General features: G+C 39.3%; 1 protein-coding gene across 1 annotated transcript in view; it reads right to left on the bottom strand.

The window, feature by feature from the left end:
- Positions 1-293: 293 nt before the first annotated feature.
- The window catches only part of MAP3K5 (mitogen-activated protein kinase kinase kinase 5), a 177,385-nt gene continuing 155,232 nt past the window's right edge, over positions 294-22,446 (bottom strand). The window contains exons 25-30 of the mRNA XM_081093870.1: positions 19,215-19,320; positions 11,006-11,249; positions 4,633-4,745; positions 3,850-3,959; positions 2,273-2,349; positions 294-1,595 (exon numbers count right to left, since the gene is read on the bottom strand). Coding sequence (XP_080949996.1) covers positions 1,523-1,595; positions 2,273-2,349; positions 3,850-3,959; positions 4,633-4,745; positions 11,006-11,249; positions 19,215-19,320 — 723 coding nt within the window. The 3' untranslated portion in view covers positions 294-1,522. The remainder of the gene's footprint in view (positions 1,596-2,272; positions 2,350-3,849; positions 3,960-4,632; positions 4,746-11,005; positions 11,250-19,214; positions 19,321-22,446) is intronic.

Below are 22,446 nucleotides of genomic sequence, written 5' to 3'. Positions count from 1 at the left end.
TCTGCCCGCAGACTCTCACCTCTGTGACTTCCTTGAGAACCACTTCCTGGGTGAGGAGGTGAAACTTATCAAGAAAATGGGCTACACCTGGCCAGCCCCCAGGCTGGGCTGGGCTTACCCCCAAGCATGACTTTGGAGCCCAGAGGCCTTTGAGGAGCCCCTCTGCGTTCCCCTGGTGTCTGCCTTTTGCCTGAGCTTCTACCTGAAACTACTAGTCATTCTTTTAACCACCATGCATTGAACCAAATGAAACAATAAAGCTTTTTGCAGCAAAAAAAAAAAAAAACAACAAAAAACAAAAATGACTCCTGTTTTATCAAAGACTGTTACATATGGGCCAAGTGAACAGCTCTGTATTATTTTTATCTTGCATACTAAACAGTTTCCTTTGTATTCAAGAAATTTGTTTATCTCATTGATCCATCGAAGAACTTCAGACTTCATCCTTTTAATACAGGCAGGCTTATAAAATATAAAATATAATATTCAGCTTACAATAAAATATTTTCCTCAATATGAGAAATTAAAGAGATAGAAAAGGCAGTGCTCTCCACTGAGATGCTGTTTGTAGGCCCCTTGAGATACACAATAGTCATTCAAGGTAACTCAGGGCTTTGAGAAAAATACAGTGACTTTCTTTTATTTTCTTTTTTCTTTTACGTCTTTCTGAACCACTCTGTTGCCATGAGGAAGAACTTGGAGATCAGTTTTCTTCAATTACTTGAGTAGAAGACAGATTCTATTTAATGTTATAGCTGAAGAAACAACTAGAAATTTAACACAGTTGTTTGGCTAAACAAAATGAGAACTATTTAGAATTTGTCAAAACAGTATATTTATAGCCTTTTTTACTTTTTAAAGTAAATATGAGACAATGGATAGCTTTAGAACAAGCTAACTTTACTATGATTCAGGCATGTGCAACTGGTACAGTTCAGTAGTAACAAAAATGACTCAAACCAAAGTACTATAGGCCAGAAACTTAAGTTACAAAATATATCAATATTACAATTAACACAGATAAGTATAAACCATTGCTCAGATTCTGCATATTAAAAAAAAACACCATAAACTTTATGCAACAATTGAAATTATGCATTTCTACTCAGATTATTAGAGCATATTACAAACACACATAAACCTAAAAAGTTGTGGTCACATTTTGGTTTTGTTCCAGTGATGCACAATCACATGAAATGTTACATCCGTTTTGTGTGAAATAAACATTTGGCTGAAGTCTAGTCAGTAGCTGCTGAGTTCAAAATATTTCCATTAAAATGTTTAGAGTAAAATAATCCTAAACATCCCAGTGAGAGTCCTTACAAAAAGTCCTTATGAATTATAGAAATAGAAGCATTTGGGAAATTTCAGTGTACTCTGTCTATTTTTTTTTTAACACGAGTAAACAAATACTGGGTTTAAAGTGCAGCTTCTTTCTCCGCTCCCTGGGATTCTCCCTCTTTCGAAGATCAGTTCTGTGTTGTTAGAATCTCCAGGGAGGTTGGAAACAAAGGAGTGACAGTCAAGTCTGTTTGTCTCTCTGCTTGTCCCGAAAGTCAGTGATGGCCTTCCACAGTGTGCAGAGCATCCCTCCCCTGTTTAAAGACACAAGAACATTGGGAAAGGAACAGTTCATTCAAACATTGCCCTTGTAAAAGAAAAAAGTGACTGCTTAGCTTTCAAACTGCTCTGATCAGAACATGAAGATCCCAAAGTCTTATTAGTCATTATGTGTTCTTTTTGTATATATTTTCTCATCATCCCTCCATGCCTTTCCTCTCCACTCCCACAATCTACCAGGTCCCAAAGCAAAAAAGTTTTCAGCATTTTTAAAATGTCTTTGTTAGACAAAGATGGGCCAGTGTGAGAAAATTATGCATATGCTTGGCCAGATTAAAAAAAAAAATTATTACAGGAAACTGTATCAGATTATACCAGGTATTTAGATGGCAAATCAGCACCCCATCCTAATATTTCCAAGTATGGTACAATCATGAACAACATTGAGGGATTTGTTTAAGGCAGCTTTAGAATAACTGCATGGTCTTGGTCTGATATATTATCAAAAAATATTCTTCCAGTTGATTTGCATTTACTAATATGGAAATATTGGTTATTAAGCTTCTCAATAATAGTCTGGTCCAACCAACTCAGTTTACTCAGAGCAACTGAGAACCAGAGAGGTCGGCCCAGGACTGCAGGGACCCAGACTTCCTGATCTCAGCCCAGCACTCTTGCCTTCAAGACAACTGAACAGAAAGAAAAGTGATACCTTAGTCTCAGGCCTTTTAAGTCATCACGTGTAACATAGTAGAGAACATCCACTAGTGAATAACCTTCAGCCAAAAACTGTGGATAAAGTAATATATGCATAAACATTAGATGTTTTATACACCTTTAATAGCAAACTCTATCCATATGTAAACATTGGCAATAATTAAAAATGAATTTAAAAGCAAATCCACTAAAAATAAAACCTTCTGGAATTATTAGTAGAAAGTTCCCCCCGATGACAAAATAATTACGAAGAGATACATCCATGACTTCCAAGTGCAGGAAGAGTATAAGCAACACAGAATGTCCAAATGGACGTCTAATTACATCTGCTGCTTGTAAGATAATGGTTGTCTTTAAGAGGTTTGCTGCTGGGTAGCTTTATTTTTCTCAAGTAGATAAGAAGTGTTCCAGAAAAAGTAGTGCTTACACTTAATACTTTTCATGTCTCATAAAAGGTACTTTCAAATAATTATTAGAAAATCAGAGTCCTGAGTTTAAACTGAAGCTTTTAATTTTAATTCTAAAAAAAAAAGGGGGCAATGATTTAGAGGATTATCAGTTGCTATCCTTAATTGAGATTTGAGTCTCAGTAAGAGGGATATTTTGGAGAACTTGATTGCATGCATTCACGTTCTTGCCTATGCAAACAGCTCTCTTGCCTATGCATACTTCCCATAGGCAAGAGAGCTGTTTAAATGTATGTAGCGTAAGTTGTTAAATGCAGATTTCTAAGGAGACCCTACATTTTAGTGGTGCAATAAATTATCAAGTCAAAAGAAAAGACATCTTTATTCATAGTTATTTTTAAGATTTAAATATAAAACTGAAATCAATGTAATACTGTATTAAGAGACCCTTTCTAGAAAATAAAAATATAACCTCTTATTGTGTGAATATGTGTATACATATATGTAGTCTTAAACATAAACAAATCCTATTCATGCTGATTACAAAGTCCAGAAGGAGCAGAGAAGAATTACGTTATTACAGGTATAATATGGCTTATAGAGGAAGTATTCCTAATGTAAGTTCACTAAATAGATCTATTTTATTATAAAGAGCCAATGCCCAGTGGAGTTTAATAATGTCACAAGAGAATTAAAAAGTTTATACATAAAAGAGAGAATTATTTTAGTTCTAATTTCTACACTTTTCATTATTTTCAATTAAAAAATATAAAATTCCTTAGGGGTCCTGGACCACAAAGATGATTGTTTGCATATTCTACACTTGAATGATTTCCCCTTCTTGTCTGTCCACCCAATACATACATACAGATGGTCCAGTTTATTCCTACATACTCACCACCTTCTCAAAGCACCTTCCCCAACCTCTCCCTCCCTCTGTCTCATAACATCTGATAACCTTTCTTTCACAGAACTTACCAGAGCATCATTATACTTTTATCTGTGGAGTTATTTGATTATTGTCTGCCTACCCTAGTCTATAAACCTTAGGAGGGCAGCGCAGGGTCTGAGTTGCTCACCTGTGTATCCCCTGTGCCTAGCATATAGTGGACACTTAACATTATGCAATGAAGTGACATAATGCTTGTCCCACAGTTTTCTCTACCTGACTTATAGTGTCGTCATCAGCTCCATTTTCTCTCAGCCAGTCAGTAAGTTTAGAATCTTCAGTAGTTCTGCCAGCGGTTGAGCGATGTGCAGGTGATCTAGGAATATCTAGGAGAGAATTGGGGGGAAAGGGAGCATTCTTAGCTTCACCTAAGAGAGGTCATTAATACTTTAAAAGATGTTGCTCTAAATAATTAATAGAAACAATCAAGATTGGCAGTATGACCTATAAATAAAATGCTTAAAGAGTATTTAATCTACTAAGAAATGGAGAGTCAGCAGCAAGAATGTAATGATACTCCCACCTTTAACTTTCATATCAATGTTATAGTTTCTTAGAATAAACTTGGTGTACCAAAATTGTACTGTTTTTCAAGCAACTAAGATGAGTGTAATTAATCAGATAATTATAATAATCTTTTCCCATTATTTTCAATAATATGAAAAAAAGCTAGAATACAAATGCAAAAATGACAACAGTATTATTTTCTTCTAATCATCTCATTGTGAAATCTTTAAAAAAAATAAAGAAAAAAGTGGAGAGCCCTATTTACTCAATAATTTATAATTTCAGGAAAAGATGGCTATGAATCATCTTATTTTTACTGCACTTATAAGAAATGATAATTTGCTACAATTAAGAATTAAAAGCAATCTCTATTTGTAGTTGTGGTACAAGTAACAGATGCTGAGGAAGCCATGAAATGAAACTGCCTGCTGGCTTTGTTTCCTGTGGCAGCCTGGTTGAACAGTTTCACTTTAAAATTTTCTGCTTATTCACCTATTGGTTGGGACTTAAGCTTCAGGTGTTTGATTTCTTGGTCCTTTTCTTCAATAGCATAATGAAGGAGTGCTTGTAATTCTTTCTCTTTCTGAACCAATGCTTCCAGTAATCTGCAGAAGAAAATTATAGTGACTGACAAGGTTATAAAGTTGGAGCAGCCAGAGTGACCAATTGGAGGGCTTCTCAAGCTACAGTGAGCAGATACCCCTGGCATTTCATTGAAATGCAGATTCTGATCCAGTAGCTCTGGGAGGTCTGGGATTCTGCATTTCCAAGGAGCTCCCAGGTGGTACTCCTGTTGCTGGTCCACAGATTCCATGTTGAGCAGCAAAGCTCTAGGAGAGTGTGCTTCCAGACCAGAATTCAAAACCGCCATCCCCAACTGTCTGCCCAATCTTCAGAGATGTTGTTCTAGCATCTCTTTTATGACCATAAATGCCCCCCCCCAAAAAAAATTATACTGTATATGTTTAACAGACCTTTATTTTACATGTATGGCCCCTTATCAAAAAAACGTTGGTTGCCCTGACCAGTTTGGCTCAGTGGATAGAGGGTCAGCCTGTGGACTGAAGGGTCCCAGGTTCGATTCCGGTCAAGGGCATGTACCTTGGTTACGGGCACATCCCCAGTAGGGAGTGCGCAAGAGGCAGCTGATCGATGTTTCTCTCTCATCGATGTTTCTAACACTCTATCACTCTCCTTCTCCCTTCCTCTCTGTAAAAAATCAATAAAATATATTAAAAAAAAATGTTGGTCAATATGGGTAATACAATAATCAATGCAAAGGAGAAAGGTGGTCATTTTTTAAAACTATGAATATTTGAGAAGTAACTATAGATGAGGTCACCTGTAGTATCTGGCACCTGATTCAATAAATGTTACTGGTCATTGTGGTTGTTACTATTATTCCTCTCCCTTCTAAAGGAGTGACGAAGGTAAAAGGATAGCTGTGTTCCTGGTACATTCAGTTCCTAGTTGGCATCTAATGCATTTCCCAAAGAAACAAGGAGAAACTAAGGTATCATTTATACCATGGCCTTCACCCATGGAAGGTTTGTCATGCAACTGAGAGCCAACTGATAACCTACTTGCCTTTTCTAACACTGTTCTCTGTCAAAACGTTCCAAGTGACTAGATTAGGAATTTAGATTAGTAATTATAATTTAAGAAATATAATTATTCATAAGATTATCAGGATAAATTGTTGCATACACTACAGCTCTTAGAAAACTGCATTTCCTTTTCTGAGCATTGATAGATTTAACTCAGGACCAGATTCGTGTGCTTCTGCATCAGCTATCACGTTCTGAAAGGCAGCACAGCACCTAGGGCAACTGAAAGACAGCTCTGGGAACGTCCAGGTTCATCCTGTACTTCCTGTGCAAACTTGGACAAATTCCTCCACCCTGCTGGGCTTCAGTTTTGTTATTTGTTAAAAGGTAAAAGGAAAATTTCCTGGAAGAATTACTGTGAGCATTAAATGAGACAACGTAGCTAAAATGCTTGGCCTTTAATACTGGCTATTCTGTTGCGGGCTGCTGCCCTGGAAGAGAGCCCTCCCAGCTCTCAGGAAGAGTTCTCTCCTGACGCCCGCCCCCGCCCCCCCCCCCCCCCCCCCCCCCCCCCCCCCGGGCTTCCCTTCCTCTACTCCCAGCAGGACACACAGAACTGTGGCCCTCAGGTAGGAGAAAGGAACCTTGTAGAGTAGGCAAGGGAGGCAAAATAAAAGGAAACAAATGGTCGGGGGAGGGGGCAGCCAGAGAAGGCATTTGAGGAAGGCAGGTTATTTACAGTAAGCAGTGCACAATTAGGCGGAATTAAGAACTGAAAGCAGAGGGAGGGAAGGATGAAGGGAGATTTTTTAAAAAATATATTTTATTGATTTTTTTACAGAGAGGGAGAGAGAGTTAGAAACATCGATGAGAGAGAAACATCGATCAGCTGCCTCCTGCACACTCCCCACTGGGGACGTGCCCGCAACCAAGGCACATGCCCTTGACCGGAATCGAACCTGGGACCCTTCAGTCCACAGGCTGACTCTCTATCCACTGAGCCAAACCGGTTAGGGCTGAAGGGAGATTTTTATCTACTCCAACAGGAATGACATTCAAAGACATGGATAGCAAGCTCAGTATGAATTTTTAACTTGGCAATTTTTTGGTCTGGTATATATTTTTGTCTTTCTTGTTCATCTACATGTATGGAATAGTGATAGTATCGTCTTGTTGTTTTCTCAAAGAGCACAGTGAAATTTTCTAGAATTTAACCTACGGTTATCCAGATTCTATTATTTCCTTTTCATCTTTAAAACCAGAACCTAACATTGGAAGCAAAGTATTGATAGGCCACCTCATTGGTCCCAAATCCATCTCTCAAAATTATTTATTTCCAGCTATATCCAGTCTATCAGTTTTATTTTTACTTTGTCTTCAGTTCCATTAGTAGGAGAATCCTTAGGAAACCAAGGCATTTGCTGCCTCTGTTCCAGAAGTTTGGCAAGGATCTGTGAACTTTTTAACTCGGATGGGTGGGGACAGGTAATTCCAGAATTGTAGACTAGGGAAATTAGATAACCATTCAGCTCCTCCTGAGTTAGATTTGAACTACATGCATTACTGTCCCCCCTCTCTGTGTGAAATTAATTATCGTCAGGACATTTTATGTAAGCAAATGTTTAAATGTAAGTAAATGTGGACGAAAGGGGCCATTTGCTAACCTGACAAGCTCAGGGAAGGCCTGCATGGCAGTCTTGCAAACTCAAAGACCTAAAGTAACCCCAAAAGATGGTCTGAAATTAGACTTTAACTAAAAGCAGTGACCTCCTAGGCCGGTATCTTCCCTGACAAGGTCAACCTTTACCTTAAGAGAGCCTGTCTGTCTTTTTGCACCTATGAAAACATATCCTTGAAATGTCAGGGTAACTTGAAATTCCCTTTTTTTCCAGACCCCTCAGGCCACAACCAAATGCCCTGGGCACCAGGACAGGAGGCCATAAATTCCTTCATTGTTGTTGTTATCATGTTAATTGTTGACTTTTAACTATCCTGCACCCACCTAAGTATGTGTCTATCATTTTACTTTTTATCCAATCCCAGAGGTCCCCTCCTCCCCGCCCCCCCTTTTGCTTTCTCCAGCCTCTCTAATCTATCACCAATGGATTTCATGTAACCCATCTACATCTTCCTTTACTTCAGTGTATAAAAGTAGATGAAAAACTGCCATTCCCTGGAGCATTATCCCAATACACTGAGATTCTACTTTCCAAGCAATTGTCGACAGTTTGGCTCAAATAAACTCACAGAAATTCTTTACAGGTTTGAATGTTTTTATGTTAACATAAAACATAAATTCTAAAGCCATTTTGTTACTTTTCCCATTTAGTATTATTGATCTAGTAATCAAGAGCTGGATAAACCTGATTCACTTTCATTGGTAATTATCCTAACGCAGTGACTCAACTAGCGAGCTGTGAAAATTTTAACACACGCAATACCTGACTCTTTAGTCAGGGGCACTGATCTGTTTTCCCTTAGATTGTCAAATTAAATAACAAGAGCCAACACAACAACAGCTGTCTGGTGTGAATGATTCAAAACTTACCTATTTTTTGGTGTGCCGCAGAATTTTAGTAATTAGTTTATGTGTGCCATGAGATGGAAAAGGTTGAAAATCGCTGTCCTAAATATAAGATTTCTAACATGAGGGCTACAACCTTTCCTAAAAACACACTAACACTTTTTCTAAGCCTGTTTTGCAATAAATGTACCCCAATATATCAGGTAATATTCAACTAAAAAACAAACGGCCGGCATAGGCATGACCAGTCCCTGACTGCCGTTGCTTAGGACTTGTGCCACACCAGCTGCCCTCTCTTTAATCATGTGAAGTGAATGTTGGGCCTCAGCTCACTTTTCCGGGTGTGATGGAGAAGCTGTGGGAGATATTCCTAGAAAAAGATAAAGGAGGCTGATAATCCTGTAGATTTCACATATTTAAGTGTAAATATGTAGAGAAAAAGCATAACTGTGTGGGCTTTTGTGAAAAATGCAATTCCTCCAAATGCAATAAAGAAATGCGGCAAAGCCTAGTCTTTTTACAGAGATGGGCAGATGTGGGCAGCAGGCCTTCAGCTAGCTGATACCCTCAGAAAATGGGTGTGAGGCCTTGAAGAGGGCAGCTGGTGAGGAGCAGCCCTTGGGGACTGCAGATGGCACAAGCACGGTGGACAGAGGGCAGGGACAGGGTGGTAAGACAGGAAACGCAGATGGGCGAAGGAGAGACGGAAATGGCTACATTTAATTTAGGAGAGGCAGGTTCTATTGACATAAGCCAGGGTATGTAGACAGAAGGTTTTAGGGCCAGAGAAGCAAATATACCAGCTCATTGGTAAATAAAGTAGCTTTATTGTCTGTAAAATTCTGACTGGAAGCCAAGGGCAGAATGGGGTGGGTGGCTGGACCACAACAGTCATGAGTGAACTTTCACCTCCAGAGATCAGTAAGGGGCATAAAAACCAACTCCATTCAGGATCGGAGGACAGAGTCAACTAAAGAGAAGTGAGTAAAGTTACTACCTGTGGTAATGGACAGAGCACCCTAACTGGGTTATTTATTACTTGAGGAAAGGAGGAAATAAGGGACACAATGATTGAGACAGACATGTCAAAGGCCAAAAAGACTCAAACTCTTTTCTATTAAGCAGTAGAGACGGCAAGTAAAGAGCTGGGGAAAACCTCAAAGGACATGATTGGGGTATGGAAGTCTGAAAGCCACTTTCCTTTTATTCAGAAAGATTTCTATATGCACATCATGGAAGATGCGTATGGAGTTACTTTAATCGTGCAACCGCAATTCATGTTTCTAAATATAGGATGAGTTTTGTGATAGATCCTCCCTTCCCCCAACTGGTAAGCAGAGTATGAGGTAACCTGCAGCCTGGAAATACCTCAGTGACTAACCATGTACCTTATATGGACTATACATTGGACCACCAATCCACACCTGCCAAATACCCTAAGCCCTTGTCCTATATCAGTGATGGCGTACCTATGACGTGTGTCAGAGGTGACACGCGAACTCATTTTTTTGGTTGATTTTTCTTTGTTAAATGGCATTTAAATATATAAAATAAATATCAAAAATATAAGTCTTTGTTTTACTATGGTTGCAAATATCAAAAAATTTCTATATGTGACACGGCACCAGACTTAAGTTAGGGTTTTTCAAAATGCTGACACGCCGAGCTCAAAAGGTTCGCCATCACTGTCCTATATGGACCATACAGTAAGCCACCAGTCAGTGTGCACCGAGTACACTAAGCCCCCACCCCTCCCCATTCCGCCCCTCAAAAGGCGTGCTCACCCCTGCACATGCTGCTGTCCTCCCATTGGGAGACAGCCCGGCAGGTGCTTCTCCTCTAATAAAGCCTGTAGTCCTGGTTTTTGGCCTCTGTCTGTTTTTTCATTTTGTATTACTTGTATTAAGTTTGGTATTCAAACTTAACCTTAGGAACATAAACTTATGAGCAGAAATAAATGTTTTACCTCCCTGGTGAACAATTAGAATTTTCAACTAAGGTTTCTAAATATTTGAAGAACTTTTATTGATTTACTAAAAAAAAAAAAAATTTTTTTTCACTGTAATCTCAGTTGCCCACATGTCAACTGTAGCCATCACAGGAAGCGATAAATCATCAAGAGTCAGACCTTGAACTGGCCAACATCTGTGAAGAACAGGAAATATTTACTGTTCACTTAATAACCTATCATGTAGGTTCTATGTTATCAAATTCCAAAGATAAATTAAACTCCAGTATGACACACCATATTAAACATAAAATAGAAGTACACATGATCATCCTTTTAAGGTTCTAAATGCAAAGCTTTTGCACCATTAGTTTTATCTCCTCAAGAGCAGAGACTTCCTCTCCTGAAAGAACTTGATATTCCAAACCCTGGGCTTTGAAGAACACGGGCTTTCTGTCTGTCTTTCAGCTATCTGTTGGACGGTACATGCTGCTCCTGGTCTGTGTCCAAGGCAGTCCATGAGGCTACACCAAAGTGACTCCAAAAGCCTCAGGGCAGTGGGTGATAAAGCAGTGGTTAAGGAAAAGGTGCTGGGGCTTGAATTGGTAGAAACAGAAAATATATTTGACTAAAGAGACTAAAATAAATATCTCTCTCTCTCTCTCTCTCTCTCTCTCTCTCTCTCTCTCTCTCTCTTAACAAAAAAAGGCTTTAAATCAAGTTTACATTAATGGGATAAAGGAATCATATTTTGTATTTTCTGTGGATCACACTGTAAAGGAGACCCAAAACACATGCACTTAAAGTCAGAAGAAAGAAACCTACCCAAGTCAAAATAGGACTTACCTATTAGTTTCTATTTTCATTCTTCCAAGCTGTACATTCAGTGATCGGTGAGCATTCTGGGAATTGTGGGATACAGTAGAACTGAGTGTGCTCACCCCTGAGGTAGCCACAGCATCTTCAAGGATGGCATGAGGTCTTCGGACAATTCGATTTGGAGGCTGTTCCTCATGGTCATCTTCTGCATCCAAGTCTTCTTGATCTGCTGTATCACTCTCAGACGCAAGGCTAAAATGTGGCCTCAGTTCTGTCAAGCATAATATCAACAACAGTGTTATTAAAGCATGACCAATTGCCTTAATTTCTTAAGACATGAATGTCATCTCCCCTGCGGTCAATAAGATTTACATTCCAAACTGATTTTCCAAAAGTGAGGATGGATTTCTGTGTAGTAATTCAGGTCTGTTCTGCCAGTGAATTTGCACAATTCACAAGATATATAAACTTAATGATTTAAAGAAAAATTCACACCGCACATAAGATAAATGCTAAAATCAGAAAGGCACTTATATAAAAACAGAAAAATTTATTTATACAAGTAGAATTCATTTTTTAGATTATATGAGATCTGGCAATTACTAAGAAAGGAGGAAACAAATATAGAGAGATGATCTAAACAAAAGTAAGTACACAGAATGCTTTTTTGCCTGTAGCAGTCAAAATGTAAGGGGACAGGAGAGGGCAACTGAAAACGCCACATGCTTATAGTCACTTTAGCAAGACTATCTGAAAGCCACAGAGGTTCTCCCCAAAAGAAAAGCACATTCATACAACATTTTGCCTAGATTTCCTGAGGGCTCACAGACACCCTGAAGCCTGTCCCAAGAGTCCATGAACCACAGATGTGTGGGGGAGAGGGCTCCAGAGGGAGTGATGAAGACCCCATCCCACCACTCCAATACAGCCACTCTGGCAAGACAACCAGAGGCTCAGTAGTTGACAAATCTTCTAGGTATCTCTCTCTTTCCTTACCTTCCTGACCTGTGTATAGTACCTTCCTAGAAATCTTTGGCTGCTGCTTCGCTTCTTCAGAGCCTTTTTGCCTACGACCTGCCTTTAAAAGCTGGAACTTGGAAATCTATCCTTCACTTTTTCATGTTTCTATTTACTCTATATGGGTGAGCTCATTAAAATCTATGAAGGTTAAATACTTGTAATGTGGGGATAACAAAGTATATTTCTGGCCCTGATCCTGTTACATCCTAGATATTCCTGTTGGGCAGGCACTTAAATTCAACAATCAAAACAGGAACTCACTATTTTTCATAACAAAAACCAGAGTGCCCTTCTTAAGGTCAAGTTTATGTAGCCCTGACTTCTTTTATCTCTCTCTGTTTATTCTTTTTAACTTTTTTGAAGGTTAAAAAGTACATGACACAAAATTTACCATTTTCACCATTTCTAAGTGTACAAATTGTAGCATTAGGTACATGCATATTGTTGTTCAACCATTCTCCAGAACTTTTTTATCTTACAAAATTGAAACGCTATGCCCATTAAACAACTCTCCAATTTCCCCTTCCCCTATATCCTTGGCAACCACCATTCTACTTTCTGTTTCTATGAATTTGATTACTATAGATCCCTCATATAATTAGAATCATACAATATTTGTCTTTTGACATGGGCTTATTTCACTTAGCATAATGTCCTTAAGGTTCATCCATGTTGTAGTGTATGTTGGAATTTCCTTCCTTTTAAGGCTGAATAATATTCCACTGTATGTATGTACCATGTCTTCTTTATCCATTCATCTGTCAATGGACACTTCCACCTCTTGACTACTGTGAATAATGCTGCTATGAACAAATAATTCTGAGACCCTGCTTTCAATTCTTTTGGATATATACTCAGAAAAGTAATTGCTGGATCACATGGTATTTCTATTTTTAATTTTTTTGAGGAGCCACTACTGTTTTCCATAATGGCCGCACCATCTTACAACCCCAAATAAAGGTTCCAATTTCTCCACATCCATGCCCTTTATCTTTTAAGGTTTACCAAAATCCACCTCTACTCTGCTTTCTGCATTATCAATTTCCAAATTCTCTTTCCAAAATTCCATTTCCTAATTCATCTATAGTAGGAGTGGCTCGAAATCAAGTGTTTTACTTTGTAAACCCAGCATCTAGTTTGGAGGCCAAGGCATATTAGCCTCTCAAAAAATGTTGGCAGAATGGAAGAGTTATTCTACTAGCATTAACTGTATTTAAGAAGGAAACAAAATACTGAAAAAATATTTTACTTTAAAAATAATTTTAAAAAGTAGAATTCTAGATTAAATTAGAATATAAGATTAGGCCTTTTATATTTTTCTAAAATTATTCTTAAATTCCTTTTATGGTCTCTAACTGAAAATTCTAAAACAATTAAAGTTTTATAATCCTGTTGACTATAACCTTTCGGGAGGGAAAATTTCTGGTATTTATTATTATATTTAAGTATCCCTTATATTTCCTTAACGCTATATACTTTAAATTATCATAAATTATCATTTTATGTATGACTAAAAAATTATGTCAATTTGAAGAAAGTAGAAAATTATAAACAAATACAATACTTTGTTATTTTGGCCTTTCAACACATTGTAAAATATCCAAATGAGATACAGCATCTGGTCCTTGTCCCCAGAGATAACAAGCTAAAGGAAAACTAGGGTGAATACACAAGAGAGCCATATGAGCATGTACAACGATAACATGAAATTACAAGTACTAATTAATACAGCCAAAAATATCTTAGGTGGTCTCAGGCATAGACCTAGTTACATATATAACTCATGTGTGCATGTATTAAGAGTGCTAAAGGGGTAGATAAAGCACTTTTGCAATAATTAAAGCTAGTGGTAGCTTACTCTCTGATGGATTCCCGGAGGAAGAGGGCCTAAGCAGGGTCTGGAGAAGGGGAAGTCTTGGCTGGTGGAGAAAGAGGGAGAGGCTTTAGAGAGAAGGAAGCTCAAATGGTAGCCCAGAGGCCGAGAAGAAAGGAGAGCAGAGTGGACTGTCAAGAGAGAGCCAAATGCCAGGAGAAAGGCAGGGACTCGGGGGCTGGGGGGGGGGGGCCTGTAACAAGTAGACAATGATTAATTCACGTGTGGGAAACTAGAGCCAGTGCATTTCAGAACAGCAAGAGGGGATTAAGCAACAATACTATCCCCACCTCCCTACCCCACCCCACCCCACCCCACCTCAACTGGTGTTTTCCCAGAGGAAAATAATTAGACCAACCTGCTTTAACACAGGGTATTTTTGATGCCAAATAAAATCATAATACTTGTCAGTGCATAGGGTATGATACCTACATTAAGATCCTCATATGGTATAGAATGCTGGTCGGTTTACATTCATGTGGACATGGGTCACATGACTGATTCAGTTTAACAACTGGTAGTAACATCAAGTGTTTCAGCAGGTTTAAAAATTATCATTAATATAGGAAGTATGCCTACATTATCAGTTCTCTCTGCCTAAGCACTGCCAACATGGTCTCCATACCAGCATTTCTCCATCTGGTCACCACCAGCAGCCTGTACTTGATGCTGCCTGTCATCTAATGGCTGATCCTTGAGGGCACGTGAGAAAACAGCCTGAGAAAAACCTCTTAAGGAGCTTGCACCGTACTCTCTGTTCCGTGTGCTCTTTGTGGAGGAAAGGAGATTGAGCACTTTTTTATTTTTTTACTTTTGATTTTGAAGTAGTCAGGAATATCAAAAAGTTGCAAAAATAGTACAGAAACCTCCCATATCCCCTTCAGCAGCTTACCCTAACCTGACATCTTACATAGCTTTGACGCTATCACCAAAACCAGGAAATTAACATTGATACAATACTATGAACTAATCTACAGACCTTATTTGAACTTCACCAGTTTTCCCACTGATGTCCTTTTTCTGATCCGAGATCCCACACTGCATTTAGTGCTCACGTTCCCTCAGTCTCTTCCAATCTGTGACAGATACCTCCTATTTCTATATCTCCCACGACCTCCACACTCACCAGGAGTATGGCCAGTTATTTTGCACTATGTCATTTTCAGTTCACCAATGTCTTGTCATGATTAGGTTGAGGCTGTGCATTTTTGGCAAGAGCAGCACAAGGGCGAAGCTGTGCCAAGCACATCACATCAGGAGGTACACGATGCTGATGTATCTTACTATTATGATGTTTACCTGGATCGTTTGGTAAAGAAGGTGTCTGCCAGGTTCCTCCACTGTAAAGTCACTGTTTTCCCTTTGTAATTAGTAAACATCTTGTGGGGAGATATACTCTGAGATCATTCAAATATCCTGTTTCTCATCACTCTTTTGCCTCCTGATCTTAGCAGCCATGAATGGCTCTTGCCTCCAATCATTATTACTGTGGTGTTTGCCTAATTTCCTATTTCCCTCAATTCCTTCTATTCTTATAATTGAAATTTCTACTAAAACAAAGACTTGGCCCCTCACCATATATTTATAGATTGATTCAGTTACTTATAGCAGTATGGACTCATGGATATTTAGTTTATTCTATGGGCTATAATACAATGCATTTTATTTTATTGCTCAAATTGCTCTGGCTTAGACTTCTGGGAACACCTCAAGCTGTTTCCGGTGTCCTTTCAATAAGCCTCCATCCTTCCTTCTGGGGGCACTTCCTTACTTTGTGGCATCATAAGATGTTCCAGATTCATCTTGCATTTCCCTCACTCCAGGCCAGAATCAAACATTTCTCCAAGAAGCTCTGATTCCTTTTATTAAAGAAGTGGTGTTTTGAAACCAAGATCTGGGTCCTCTCCACATGTATGTGCTCATGATGGTGTACTTTTAAATCTGTTGTTTTGTTTAGCATGCCTTTCAAATTTTGGTAGGTTAATTATAGTAATTTGTCACCTAAAAGGAATTTTTATCAGGAGAATATGAAGACAGGCATTTTTAATGTAGCTCCTTTGAATCTTAACTGTATAACAAAATAGGGACATTTAGAAATTTGATGGAACTGTCGGTGTTTAAAACCAGTTCATCTTGTCATATAGACCCATCAATTGCATAATGGTAGGTAGTATACAGTACACATTGTCTTCACCTATCCTGCAAGGAATATAAAAAATACTTCCTCTATGGAATTCTCCTCTAAAATTTCCACTTTAAAAAAGTCCTTTCAAGCAGTAATTTCAATTGTCTTCTGAGACTCCCAGGGGCCTCAAAGACACCAGTTTCACAGTGGAAAGACAAAACACTTTCCTTAGCAAACGCTTTTCACAAAGGAAGTGCCTTGTTCCACACATGGGTTGGGTAAAGCAGTGCCCATCACTGGGCCACCCATGGAAGGAGACAGGCTGCTCTGCACTCACCCTATCCCTTCCCTAAACATAACTGCATTTCACCTTTAGTGTAGCAATCAGTGTGCTTTATAAACTTCCTGTTTGACTTACAGAACAGTTGCAAAGATAAGTCAAAGAATTCCCATATACCTTCCACCCTGCTCATACATCTTACATCGCTATATTTGTCAAAAGGAGGAAACTAACATTGGCACAATTCTATTAGCCAAACTACGGACCTCACTGAGATTCCACTGGCTTTACACTGACGTTCTTTTTCAGTTCCAGGATACAGTCCATTAAATTTAGGTAATCCATTTTAAAAGAAAGTGTTTTTTTGTTAAAATCAGATGAACAGATCCTTTATATGATATTTAAATTATTCCCAAGTATAATTTATCTGTCCTGTCCTCATTTGGGCATTGTTGGTTTTGTGTTTTGTCTTGTTTTGTTTTTAAAAAGATCATATATATATATCTATTTCAGAGAGAGGAAGGGAGAGGGAGAGAGGGATAGAAACATCAATGATGAGAATCATTGGTGGGTTGCCTCCTACATGCCCCCTTCTGGGGATTGAGTTTACAACCCGGGCATGTACCCTGACTGGGAATTGAACCTGGAACCTCTTGGTTCCTGGGTTGACCGCTGAGTCACACCTGGCCGGGCAGGGCATTCTTTTTTTTAATATATATTTTATTGATTTTTTACAGAGAGGAAGGGAGAGGGATACAGAGTCAGAAACATCAATGAGAGAGAAACATTGATCAGCTGCCTCCTGCACACCCGCCACTGGGGATGTGCCCGCAACCAAGGTACATGCCCTTGACTGGAATTGAACCTGGGACCCTTCAGCCCGCAGGCCAATGTTCTATCCACTGAGCTAAACCAGTTAGGGCAGGGCATTCTTAATTTAGGTTACTAGTGCATTTCACTCGTGGCCTATATGTACCCCTTTTACTGATACATGCCTATTCCCTTTCACCCCTTGTACTTTTGAGTATGTAATTCCTTTCTAGTACACCCCCCTCATCCAAGTTTATTCCAATTCAATCATTTAAATATAAATATATGTTAACTTCCTTAAAGCATTACATTAGGTTTACATTCCTTAGGTTCACATCCAACTACTAGTCATGTGTTTCAAAAACTTGCTGGATTTTTTCTTTTTTTTTTTTTAATTTTTTAATTTTATTGATTTTTTACAGAGAGGAAGGGAGAGAGATAGAGAGTTAGAAACATCGATGAGAGAGGAACATCGATCAGCTGCCTCCTACACATCTCCTACTGGGGATGTGCCCGCAACCCAGGTACATGCCCTTGACCGGAATCGAACCCGGGACCCTTCAGTCCACAAGCCGAGGCTCTATCCACCGAGCCAAACCGGTTTCGGCTGGATTTTTTCTTTATGTAACATTTTTATGCTATAATAATAAAAGGGTAATATGCTAATTAGACCAGACATCCTTCTGGACATCATTCCGGATGTCCTTCCTGACGAAGCTGAGGCCGGAGGGAAGCCAGCCCGGGTCCCGGCAGCCGGGGGAAGGAAGGTCTACTCTTGCATGAATTTTCGTGCACCAGGCCTCTAGTTTGTTATAATCATGTGAAACTCATTTACAAGCAATGTTTCAAACAATGTTTTTCAGGGGTCTCCTGCTTTCCAGGCACTGTGCTAGACAATATGCTCAGCACAGAATAGAATAAAATAGATACTATTGCTCTCTGGTGAGGGAATCACCCAATAGACAAGAAAATAAAAGTAGCTTCTGATTGTGGCAAATGTCACAGATGGGGAAAAAACATTTCCAAGGAGAGAGAATAACAAAGAGCCTAATCTAGACTTTGTGGTAGGTCAGGAGTCTGAGACCTGGAGAATGCAAAGGTGCAAGGATGCCAAGGTATGAAGGACATTTCTTACATAAGAAAGAAAGAAATTAATGTTTACTAATGTTTAATATAAAGATCGACACTGGTGCCCTTACTCTCAAGTCAAACAGGCATTCTGAGAGAAGAGAGGAACTTCCACAACTTGGAAGTATGAATGGTGACTTAAAACTTCACAGAACCATTTACAAATAACCTAAATGTTAAAACAGTTTATATTTACCTTTTAAAATTTCTACTTTAGAATGTTTTAAAATAAATGTACAAATTGTACAATAGAACATGCTTCCAATTTATGTATCTAAAATCTATCTATGCGCACACACACACACACACACACACACACTCACTCACTCACTCACTCACACAGGGAAAGAGCTTTGCTTGAAATCTTTTATTATTGCGTAGACTATCAAAACCCTTTAGAAGTTTGCCTTAGAGTGTGAACACACACCTCACTCAACATTGGCCCTTTCGTATCTCACTGCAAACATAGACCAGCACTTTCCAAACCTGGCTGCGTGCCCAAATTACCTGGGAATTGGATTACAATCAGATTGCTGGGCTTTCTCTCCAGGAGAGTCTCAACTCAGCCTGGGAGGAGCCCTGAAAGCTGTAATCCCAAAGGACTCTTTGTATCACTCAAGGCAACAGCAGGTTTGGGAACCTGGTAAAGATGACGCAGGAATGTGTTTATGTGTTTTCTGAGCACAGATACCTGCATATTGAAATGCACATGTATTTGGGTCACTTGTATAGTTTTCTTTCTCTTCATATCCAAACATGCTCTTTAAAGACAAGGCAGCAAGTCTTCCTCACTAGCAGTAAACATTCTGCCTGCTGGACCTTGGCTCAGACTGTATGCCCCAAATAAATGACATTTGCTGACTGAGAAGATTAATAAAAAAGAAGGCTAACCTGGTTAGCCTGGTCTTAAACACAAGAAGGAGACACCATAAATGATAAATGAACAGTAATATAAAACATCAAACACCAAATATTTACAGGGTAATTAAGTATTTCTGACCTGGAACCAGAATGGTAATGGCTGTCTGCACTGCCTTCCGGATGATACTGTCCAGGGCAAACATCCAGTGTGGCTTGATGTTATGATTCCGAAGAACTTTATTCACCTGGAGAAAGAGAGTGACATTTTGATTAACTTTTAATTGCAAATAACCTAGCTGATGCAAGCATCTGGATTTATCAACGAAATAACAAAAAGGACTCTTCACCTTGAGTTGCGAATAATTTATGTCACGTGAAAAACTGCCACTTCCATTTAAAGTTCAGTGAACCCCATGTAAGCAAATGAGATACATTATTTAAATGAAAGGCAGTCTGGTTAAACGAGAAGGGTGCTCTGTTAGAACAGAGAACGTGCAGTTTCCACCTTTCATGGCGTCTGCAGATGGATGTTGGAGGAGATTAGGGGGAAAAGAGTCTGAGGGCTTTTTAAAAATGAGCACTTTTCTTAAATGTTATGATCCTGCTGTTTAATCCACCCAAGTGCTTCGCCATGCTCTGGTGCCCTGAAAAAGCAGGTGAAGGGGAGACATGAGCATGTATGTGCTACCTGCCTATTTGCCACAGTGCGTGCCTTGGTTCCCTTCCCACAGTTCTTTACATCGCTGCAAATGGGAACAACCTGTTACAGCACTCCAGAAAAGCTGTTCACATTAAAGCTCTCTGCTGTGAGGGCACCTTTTTAAACCGAGTAAGTAACATTTCACACATTTCTTTATTTTTTTAAAATATATTTTTATTGATTTCAGAGAGGAAGGGAGCAGGAGAGAGAGACAGAAACATCAATGACAAGAGAGAATCATTGATTGGCTGCCTCCTGCACGCCTCCTACTGGGAATCGAGCCCGCTGCTCAAGCACATGCCCTGAGCGAGAATCGAACCTTGACCTCCTCGTGCATAGGTCGATGCTCAACCACTGAGCCACGCCAGCAGGGCTCACACATTTAAATAGACACTGAAATAGATACACACATCACCTTTCTTTTATAAAATTATGTAAGATAAACATAACATAAAATTTACCATCTTAACCATTTCTAAGTGTTTGGTTCAATGGCATTAAGGATACTGACACTGTTGTGTTACCATCACTACTGTTCATCTCCAGAACTCTTTTCATCTTGCAAAATGGAAACTCTGTACCTATTAACGATGACTCCACATTGCCCTCTCCTCACAGCCCCTGGCAGCCGCCACTGTACTTCCTGTCTCCATGAATATAACTACTCTAGGTAACTCATGCAAGTGAAATCATACAGTATTTTTGTGACTGGCTTATTTCACTTAGTGTAATATGTAAGAACTTCCTTTTTAAGGGTAAACAATATTCCACTGTATGCTTAAACCATATGCATTACCTTTTTCAAATAACCTTTATCGCTTATTTAAAATGTGGATTAACTCTACTAATTATTGGTTGACACTGGCCTCTAAGAAAAGAGGCTACTTTTCTAACAAGTCTCTTACTAGAGATCTTAGAGGCAGCTGGGGAGGTGACCTCGCTGCAATCCTGCACTTTATAAAAGCTGGAGTTCCAGTTGCATATTCTTTCCCTTGCTCCATCTTCACCAAAACCTCTCAGTTAGAGGGGAGTGGTTTGGAGGAGTTCCTCACAGTAGTTACTCCCAAGAAAATGACTCAGGGCTTGGTTCACACTTGCTCTAGCAAATCCTATCAAAATGAGTCTGTCCCACCACCTTCATTTCTTAAAGGAGTTTCCTGCTTTTTTGATTTAGCATTGGGCACAACACCTGGTAAACTAGAATATTTCTCCTAAGAGTCACACACAGAAGATGGAAGAGAGAGCCCCTACGACCATGACTTGCTCCTCCTAGTTTTTCATTAAACAGTACATTACACAGGGCCCATTCTCCAGGTTATTCCCATTCTGGACAATGAGTGAACAGGGTGGTATGTGTGTGTGTATGTGTGTGTGTGTGTGTGTGTGTGTGTGTGTGTGTGATAACTAAAGCACTCTCAATCTGAATTCTACAAGCCAATTTGTTTTTCATCCTCCAGGCTGAAAGCCAAATGTGTGGGCAAGTGCAAATTCACTGAATTATTTTATTCTATTCCCAGATGGTTGGGTTTCCCTACTTGCAGTGTAAGTGTGCCTTTAACACTGAATGTTAATGTTAGGCTTTGCCAATTGCTTTCATGACCTCAATCATGTCAGGAGTCTTGTCCCCACCCACAATATAGCCCAAAGATGAGGTGGTTTACACAGTCTCAGAGAACATCAGTGGATGCTGAAGGATTATAATTTGGTTTTAAATCAGGAATCATTTGATGCTCCAATTATAATTGTCAAGATAATCTATAATAATAAAAGCATAATATGCTAATTAGACCGGACATCCTTCTGGACGACCTTCCAGACGAAGCTGGGACTGCAAGGGAAGCCTGGATCCGGGGTGCCAGAGGGAAGCCAGTGCCAGCAGCCGGGGGAAGGAAGGCCTACTCTTGCATGAATTTTGTGCATTGGGCCTTGAGTTTCTACATAAGAGCAATAAATACATTAGGGGTGAATTAATTTTTTGAACTTAAATAAAATTATGCAAAGTGCTTCTATATTCATACCACAGACAGTGTCAAGAACTCTCTTATTTAAATCTGTACCCTGTAAGGGCCTTCTAGGAATAGCTTCAGGCTTTTTTGGTACAGAGCTCCACAGATAAGTCTCATTCAAGAATAGCATATGGTTTTGAATCAGGCTTTTGGAAGATGGACTAGCTTGTGTTGCATAGCAACTGTTTGAGAGCGAGGAATCCTCAGCAATGTCTCACTAGATCATGTGTATTAATTTTCCTTCAGTGATGCCCTGGGCTCTGAAGTATATTGCTGGCTAGAAAAAAAAGTGAATATTTATTAAACAAACATGTTTACTAGTAACTGGGGTGGAGGGTGGGGTGGAGGATTATTGGTTTTATTCAGTAATGGTCATTCCAATCTGTACGGTCATTTTCTCAATGTCCACTAGATGGCACCTCTCCTACGGAATGAGAGCATGCATGACTCAAGTGTGTTCTGTTGCTCAAGTCACCGAAATAGTGACCCACCACATGATTTCATAAGAACAAAGTTCAGCCATGGAGATGTTTACTAGTTTTGCTATTTTACATGGTGTACACTTTTATGTATATTTAACTCTGGGGGATGCAAACATAGAAAACACAAAGCTCACACAGCACGCAAAAGGGCAACCATCTCACACTTATCCAAAGAGAAGAGAA

This window comes from Myotis nattereri (assembly GCF_964212035.1).
Source record: "Myotis nattereri genome assembly, chromosome: 6".
Taxonomy (NCBI): domain Eukaryota; kingdom Metazoa; phylum Chordata; class Mammalia; order Chiroptera; family Vespertilionidae; genus Myotis; species Myotis nattereri.
This window is presented reverse-complemented; position numbering and strand designations above follow the sequence as displayed.